We start from the raw sequence: 8594 nt of genomic DNA, 5'->3' as shown, positions 1-8594 counted from the left end.
TTTATGGGTTTGTATTTTGTTTGGGCAAATAAAAAAAGAAGAAAAAAAAAAAAAAAAAAGAGGAGAAGACATACTTATATGTGGAAACAGAGAGAAAAGAAGAAAAAAAAGAATGATGATATTTTTTATAAAAGAAAAAAAAAACATGTCTATTATGAAATAAGAGACTTTGGTCTTTTAGCTGGGTTATTTTATTAACGAATAATCAAATACTAATATTTTTAATTATTTTGCTAGTAATTATATGTGTAATATTTATTTTTTATTTAATAATTTTTTTTAAAAATACCCATAATATAATTAATATATTCTCAATCCATCAATAACTTTAATATTTATAAAATTAATCAAACATATGTATAAGTTAGGCTAAAAAAACATGACTTAGAAACTAGCACCACTCCTGGTGCTTCTCCAACTACCATCGAGGGCTCTTTTGGTTACATTGACATCAACTACCACAATAAAGGCCTCGCAACACCCAAGATTGATGTTTATAGCTACGGGGTGCTACTACTTGAGCTCATCACAGGCCTCAAATCAATACAAGGTTCTGTGACGCTTGCTGAATGGACCGAGGAGTGGAGGAAGAGTGATGATGTAGAAGTTTGGGCTAATCTACTGGATCCAAAACTTAACGGGAATGCGAATTTGGAGCAGTTAAGTGTATTGATCCATGTAGCCAATTTGGCTCTACTAGAGAATTCCGAAGGGAGACCAGAAATGGGGCAGATTGTCGATAGAATTCTAAGTTGTATGGAACCTCAACCCAATCCCCACTTGTTGTCAGTATAAAACCTTACATGCACATACTCTGCTTTTGTTCACTGCATTGATTGTAATCTCTTAATTAGCTATATATAATTATCAGGCATTCGAAAGGAAAGGTTTATATAATTATCCTGTTATTTTTCATGTACTAGGATTAGTGTATATATATACACTTGCAAATTCCAACTGAAATGGTATTCAAAAGAATCATTTTAGTTTAATAAATTATTAGGTAAAATTTTAAGATATAATTTATATTATTTTTTAACATATCATTTCAAGTAAAAACCTTTTAAATTTAAAATTTACACAGATTCATATTATTTTATACTTAATTTTTATTAAATATATAAAAATAGTGAAATTCAGACATATAACCGCTTAGTTATAAAAATTTTAATATTATGTTAAAAAATCATTTTAATCTAATAATTTAAAATTTCGGATGAAATCTCAAAAAACAATTTATATTATTTTTTAACAAAATGCCCCCACAAAATCCTAAAATCATTGCTTAAAGAAGAAATGATTTACAGAGAAATAACTAATTGATTCTTTTACATATCAGTGATGGCCCGTCCCCCACCTTCATTCTCTTAGTACATAACATGCATACATTGCAAGTACATTCGTTTATATCATTCAAAAGTTGACATTTCCGTCTGAAAAAAGAAGCAGCCAGAAGGGCGCTGATGATCAGTCATCAGAGCCAGCATAACAGGACCTCTTGCACCTTCTTCAGTAGTGAAAATCCCAGTGTTATCATTGATGTCTGTGCTAGTAAAACCTGGACAGACTGCGTTGGTTGCAATTTTGGGGTGCTTCTTCGCCAAAATCCTCGTGTAGGCATTAAGAGCAGCCTTGGACACTATATAAGCTGAAAAAAGGGTTGGCCAACGTTTGGTTTCCAGTAAATCATTCTTAAAATCCTCCAGGAACTCTTCCACCAGCTTCTCAACCTTTTCTTCTGTAAAGCCATCAACGTCACCTAGCTCCTTTCTGGCTTTTTCATTAGGAATAAACTGCAGGAGAAACAAATTTTGGTAGTGAACTTTTCCATATATATATGTATGCTGATTGGAATATGATAATGAAACTATATCTACTGCCTGAAAGAGATGGATATATATGGCGTGTTTACCTTTAGCTTCCCGAAGGAGGAGGAGACATTGACTATTCTTGCAGAATTGGATTGTTCAAGGATAGTAATTAATGCTTCAGTTAGGTGCTTGATTCCAAAATAATTTGTTCTCAGGCAACTAATTGACATTTCATAAGTTTGCTTCATAAGTTTTCTTTGCGATGCAGCATTTACACCTATAATCTGATCAATAATCCAATAAAGCAAAACGTTAGAGATTGAAAACATATATACCTGTATTTTTTTTCCAAGTTCAGAATTCCATTATCATCAATGTCAACGAAATTTATAAGAAGATAGTATTACTTTGAGAGACTTACATCTTCAACACCTAATCTTAACTTCTTCCAGTCATCTTCTTTAATTTCTGTTCCAGCAATGCCTGCATTGTTCACCTGTCGCGGTTTCCTAAACATATTAGAATTTGTAGACAAGTGCCAGGAACAATATAAATTTATCAAGAAGTAAAGAACTCCTTGGAAGGAATTGAGAAGATTACCAATATATCAAGCCTTCCGAATTGGTTTCTGATGAAATTGGCCAAGGAAGCAATACTGAGATCGTCCACCACATCAAGTTGATGGAAAACTACATCAGAAAAACCTGAAACTTTGAGGCTCTTGACAGCTTCAAGACCCCTCTCCTCATCTCTAGCTGTTAAAACCACCAGGACCCCTTTAGATGCCAGCTGCCTGCAAATCTCTAAACCAATCCCTTTATTTGCACCCGTAACGACTGCAATCCTGAAATTTCATAAAAAAAGAAAAGAAAGAAAGGTATTAGAATATGAAGTTTGTGAGTATACTTTTCGAGTCAACACATGTTGCAGAGGAGAGGTTTCGTAATAAAGAAGTGCCTTTTGGTTGGAAGTACTTCTGCCATTGTTGGCGAGAGCTTCAGATTGTGTGATGCTACCGGGATAATTGTTGGGACAATTTATAGATATCCATAATAGCTAAGAAGATGACAAGTAACAAGAGAGAGGTCACGTAAGCTATGACCACTTTTGGTTCCCACGTATGCGGTGACCTCAAGAGAGCCAAGGGGTCCCAGATGTTCGCTCACGCAAGATTGTTCGATGCAGATATTTGGCGGGAAAACTTAAAAAAATACAATTGAAAATAAAAGGATGACCGAAAAAAAATGTGTTATCATTATAAAAACAATCACCAACAAAATATACTTGTTACTAATACATGTTAATAAATTTAAAGATAATATTTAAATTATAACTTGTAAACAACCTCTTTTCTGTATCTCTATTTATTTCTTTTTCTTTTATTTTTTATTTTAAAAAATAGCACGCATCACCCCTTTATATTTTATCAAAAATTAAATTTTTATTATCATAAATTTAACCACCCCAACACTCACTTTATTAGCATTTATGTTCTAGTTTAATTTTTTTTTATATTCACCACATCAAAAAAAAATAAATCTATTCATTTTTTAATCTGTTTTTAAAATATTATTTTCTTAGTAATTTTATATAGTATATATAATTTATTTTTATGTTTTTATAGATTCTTCCAATAGAAATTTGTTTTGAGATTTGTCGCATCAAATAAGTATAACTTAATATTCTTACAATTAAACTATTGATTCATCTAATTAAACCTCCTAAAAAATCAATTAAGTTCTTAGACTTTAATTTTTTTAATTAATATCTAAATTGACTTTAAAAATTTATTTTCCTTGCAATCAAGTTCACAATAAGATTAATTAAGCCTTTCAAAATTCTTTTTGATTCCTTATCTATTTAAATTTGATTTCTTTATCTTAAATAAAAATATTTTCACTAATGTAACCCTTTGTCAATCTGAATTGAGTTACTAATTTGTTAATCTTATACATTTTTGTCCTTCAACGTTTTCACTTGTTATTTTGATCTTTCACTCCCAACTTAGACAATCTTATAAGCTTTTTTCTTGTATATCCTCTTATGTTTTGGATTTCTTTTTTATTTTTTTCTTTTCTTGATTTTTCTTTAAGGTTAAAAGTGAGTAACAACATAAACTATCAGGCTAGGTATTCAGTTTTACAAGAAAATGTGTTAGAGGTTTAAGGGAGCCTTATTAAATGTTGGACCATATACTCCAATATTAGTTGGATATTAGTATGGATTTTATTTTGGGCTTAGCCCATAACTAATGAACCATGAATTTTATTATTATTATTATGAATAAATTCTCAAAGATGATTCATTTCATAATTTGTTGAAAAACCATAAATGTGTCCTTGATAGTCCACCTTTCCTTCAATGGTGTGGTTTGTTTACATGATATTTTTAGATCTATCACTTCAGATAAAAATGTGAAGTTTATAAATAACTTTTAAAGATCTTTGGAGAAAAGTTCAACTGAAATTTAGTGGTATATATCATCGTCGTACAGATAAACAAACTAAGTTGGTTAACCATAGCCTTGACAACTTGTTGTGAAGTTTAGTGGGAGGCAAGCCAAAACAATTGGATATGACATTGTCATAAGTAAAATTTGCTTATAATGTATCTCAAAATCATAATATCCAATTCAATTCATTAGAGATTATTTATGAAAAAAACCCTTCAAGAATATTGAAGTTGATGCATGTTTCTCATATCAAATGACTAAGCATCCAAGCTAACAATATGCCAAGTATAAGGCCCTGACTAATACTCATCATATGAGAGTGGTGTTTGAGCGTAGTAATTTAGTATAATAGTACGTTCTCGTGACAGGGTTCTAATAGGGAAGTACAATATGCTGAAATAAATGAAGGTATGACCTTGTAAGGTGTTGTAAAAGATAAATGTTTATAGACCTTGCTTTCCTATCCATCTGTAAACTTTTGATGTTTTTAATGTTCAACACTTGATATCTTATTTAGAAAAAGCACAAAATTTGAGGATGAGTTTTCTTTACCCCGGGGAAAATAATGTAACCGGGCTTGTAAAAGCTGAAGATTATTACTATTTGGGTGTAGATCTGACATAACTAGATGGTGATATGATCTAAAAAGATTATTTCAATTTCCTAACATATGCTTATATATGGACTATTGAACCATTTGAGTATCAAAAGGAGGTATAACAGCATTAGAGTAGGTTAGAAGTTTAAAATTATGATAATAAGATATCCAATTTTTAGTTCAAATTAAAATTTTTTTGAGTGAATTTATAAGAAAAAGTTTTCTATTAAAAGACACTCTGTCATTTATTAGACCATTAAATCTCTCAAAATTAGATCTAGAAGTTGTTGTTGAGGCTAATTTTATTTTATTTTTTTTTTATGATTTTTTGGATTTATTATTTTTATTTAGATTTTATTTTAATCTTCTTTAAGTTGTTTTTTAGTAGAGGTAGAGATTTATCATTTGTTTAAAGGTCTTGTAACTCTTTTGAGGATGCAACTACTATATATTTATTTTAAAAATATAATAAAATTATGAATCTATATTTCATATCTATAATTGTTTTTACTAATTAGAATTTATGTATTTTCTGTTTTATTATTGCACCATTACCTTTTGCTTATATCACGTGGCGGGGAGTGCTTTTAGAAATATAGAGTTGTGAAGATAAAGAACACTTCCAAAACAGCAAATTCCAACTGAGATCGATAAACACTCGGGTGATATTATAGAGAAGAAATAGTTGTTTCCTTGACATGTCAGTGATGCCCAGTACTCAATTGAAACTTGAAGCATCCATCAACTTGGACTTTTATTGTATTTTTTTTATTGTAATAATTTTTATAGTTGGGATTTAAAAAAATATATTTTATAAAAAATATTTTTAATTATAATGAGTTTGATATTTATATATATTTAATTAAAATTATGGTTAAATAAAAAGTAATTTGATGTGTTTAGTTAAGAGTATTTTTCAAATAAATAATATATATATATATATATATTAATAATTTTAAATTTAAATATTGTGTATTTAACTGCTACTATTATATTATAAAATAAATAATATTTTATATAAAATATTTTTTTTTGTTCTATTAAATTATCTACAATTTCATTATGTACAAAATTTATCTGATAAAAACTACGATTTCCATGATTTTTTGAGCATGCAATAAAATTAGATAAAATATTATTAAAAATAAAATTATAATTATAATACAAGTAAATTTAATTCATCATAAACTAGATTTAAAAAAATAAAAAACAAAATTATTATTCATGTTTATATGAACAATATGAGTGAAATTAATTTATTGTATTAATTTATTACTAAAATAATTATTATTCACGTGTGAATTCGTATGAGTAAATTAAAATTCACTGGTTTTTTTTAAAAACAGCATAAAGTTGCTTTTATTTTTTTTATATATTAAACACAATATACAATGACATGAGCCCTATATAAAATAAATTATATTTTTATATTTGCTAAATAATTATTTGACCGTAGTTTTTTCAAATATGAAAAATAACTACATAAACAAACGGAAGCTTTATGCGGCAAAATATCCCATCGTTAATTAGAAATTCAGCATGGAGATATCGAATATGAATAGCTCTCCCCACCCTTATTCTCTTAGTGCATTATACCATTCAATATATTAAACAAAATTTTAGCTCTTTTGACTAAGAATAGCTCTCCATCATAAAAATATTGTTTTAGCTCTTCAAAGTGCCTTTAAACCTATAAAAATAAAGGGGATGAAACTCAAATTTCTTTTTCTTTTCACTTTCCTATTGGCTCTTCCCATGAGATTTCCTACACAGTATTTGGAACAATATAAGCTGAAAAAGGGTAGGCCAGCCTTCGAAACAATATAAGCTGAAAAAGGGTAGGCCAATGTTTGGTTTCCACTAAATCATTCTCAACAATATCCTCCAGAACTCTTCCGCCAGCTTCTCAACCTTTTCTTCAGTGAGGCCATCAGCATCACCTAGCTCCTTTTGGCTTTTTTCGAGGAATAAACTGGAGGAGAAAACAAATTTTGATAATTCCTCATTGAAATATTGAGTTGTCAAGATAAGCACGCTTCCACAACTGCAAATTCCAACTGAAATGGGCATTCAAGTGATAGGTTGCTTAAATACAATCCAGAAGAAAATTAAAATGATTAAAAGAGAAATAATTGCTTCTTTTATATACCAGTCAATTAAAACTCGAAGCATACATCAACTTTGTGTGGTGAAATATCCCATCATTTATAAAACTTTCGCGCGGAGATATAGGATAAGAATAGCTCTCCCCACCTTTATTCTCTTAGTACATAACATGCATACACCGCAAGTACATTGGTCGATATCATTCAAAAAGTTGACATTTCTGTCTGAAAAAAGAAGCAGCCAGAAGGGCGCTGATGATCAGGCATCAGAGCCAGCATAACAGGACCTCGTGCAGCTTCTTCAGTAGTGAAAATCCCAGTGCTATCATTGATGTCTGTGCTAGTAAAACCTGGACAGACTGCGTTGGTTGCAATTTTGGGGTACTTCTTCGCCAAAATCCTTGTGTAGGCATTAAGAGCAGCCTTGGACACTATATAAGCTGAAAAAAGGGTAGGCCAACGTTTGGTTTCCACTAAATCACTCTTAACATCCTCCAGGAAATCTTCCACCAGCTTCTCAACCTTTTCTTCTGTAACGCCATCAACATCACCTAGCTCCTTTTTGGCTTTTTCATTAGGAATAAACTGCAGGAGAAACAAATTTCGGCCGCGAACTTATCCATATATATGTATGCTGATTGGAATATGATAATGAAACTATGTCTACTGCCTGAAAGAGATGGATATGGCGTGTTTACCTTAAGCTTCCCCAGGGTGGAGGAGACATTGACTATTCTTGCAGAACTGGATTGCTCAAGGATAGGAATTAACGCTTCAGTTAGGTGCTTGGTTCCGTAATAATTAGTTTTCAGGCAACTGACTGTTATTTCATAAGTTTGGTTCACAAATTTTTTTTGTGATACAGCATATGGACCTGTAATCTGATCAATACTCCAATACAGAAAAACGTTAGAAATTGAAAACATATACTTGTCTTTTCTTTATTTCTTTAATTATAATCGTTATCAACGACATTTATAAGATCATATCACTTTGAGAGACTTACATCTTCAACAGTATATCTAAAGTTCTTCCTGTCTTCTGCTTTAACTCCGCTTCCAAGAACGCCTGCATTGTTCACCTGTTGCGGTTGCCTAAACATATTAGAATCTGAAGACAAGTTACAGTCACAATATACATTTATCAAGACAAAAGAAATCTTTGGAAGGAAATGAGTGTATTACTAATATATCAAGCCTTCCGAATTGGTTTATGATGAAATTGGCCAAGGAAGCAATACTGAGATCGTCCACCACATCAAGTTGATGGAAAACTACATCAGAAAAACCTGAAACTTTGAGGCTCTTGACAGCTTCAAGACCCCTCTCCTCATCTCTAGCTGTTAAAACCACCAGGACCCCTTTAGATGCCAGCTGCCTGCAAATCTCTAAACCAATCCCTTTATTTGCACCCGTAACGACTGCAATCCTGAAATTTCATAAAAAAAGAAAAGAAAGAAAGGTATTAGAATATGAAGTTTGTGAGTATACTTTTCGAGTCAACACATGTTGCAGAGGAGAGGTTTCGTAATAAAGAAGTGCCTTTTGGTTGGAAGTACTTCTGCCATTGTTGGCGAGAGCTTCAGATTGTGTGATGCTACCGGGATAATTGTTGGGACAATTTATAGA

At 30.9% G+C, this 8594-nt stretch overlaps 2 protein-coding genes across 2 annotated transcripts in view; both read right to left on the bottom strand.

The window, feature by feature from the left end:
* Positions 1-1263: 1263 nt before the first annotated feature.
* LOC105128492 ((+)-neomenthol dehydrogenase-like) lies at positions 1264-2853 on the bottom strand. Its single transcript, XM_011030200.1, has 5 exons — positions 2769-2853; positions 2412-2655; positions 2233-2307; positions 1913-2095; positions 1264-1793 (listed from the first exon to the last, which is right to left on the bottom strand). Exons 1-5 carry the CDS (start codon positions 2792-2794, stop codon positions 1410-1412), a joined length of 912 nt encoding a protein of 303 aa, XP_011028502.1. The 5' UTR covers positions 2795-2853; the 3' UTR covers positions 1264-1409.
* A 4188-nt stretch (positions 2854-7041) lies between these two features.
* Positions 7042-8594, bottom strand: part of LOC105128493 ((+)-neomenthol dehydrogenase-like) — a 9733-nt gene continuing 8180 nt past the window's right edge. The window contains exons 2-5 of the mRNA XM_011030201.1: positions 8151-8394; positions 7973-8047; positions 7665-7847; positions 7042-7551 (exon numbers count right to left, since the gene is read on the bottom strand). Of these exons, the coding sequence (XP_011028503.1) occupies positions 7171-7551; positions 7665-7847; positions 7973-8047; positions 8151-8394 (883 nt within the window). The 3' untranslated portion in view covers positions 7042-7170. The remainder of the gene's footprint in view (positions 7552-7664; positions 7848-7972; positions 8048-8150; positions 8395-8594) is intronic.

This window comes from Populus euphratica, unplaced genomic scaffold, assembly GCF_000495115.2.
Source record: "Populus euphratica unplaced genomic scaffold, PopEup_1.0 scaffold14.1, whole genome shotgun sequence".
Taxonomy (NCBI): Eukaryota; Viridiplantae; Streptophyta; class Magnoliopsida; order Malpighiales; family Salicaceae; genus Populus; species Populus euphratica.
The sequence above is the reverse complement of the archived record's forward strand: the minus strand, read 5'-3'. Positions and strand labels throughout refer to the sequence as shown.

Excerpts from the sequence above, each read along its gene's own strand:
- LOC105128492 (XM_011030200.1), bottom strand. The coding sequence starts at position 2,794 with ATGGCAGAAGTACTTCCAACCAAAAG. Across the intron at positions 2,096-2,232 it reads TAAGATTAGGTGTTGAAGAT|ATTATAGGTGTAAATGCTGC; the intron begins GTAAGTCTCTCA and ends ATTATTGATCAG. Across the intron at positions 1,794-1,912 it reads CCTCCTTCGGGAAGCTAAAG|TTTATTCCTAATGAAAAAGC; the intron begins GTAAACACGCCA and ends TTTCTCCTGCAG.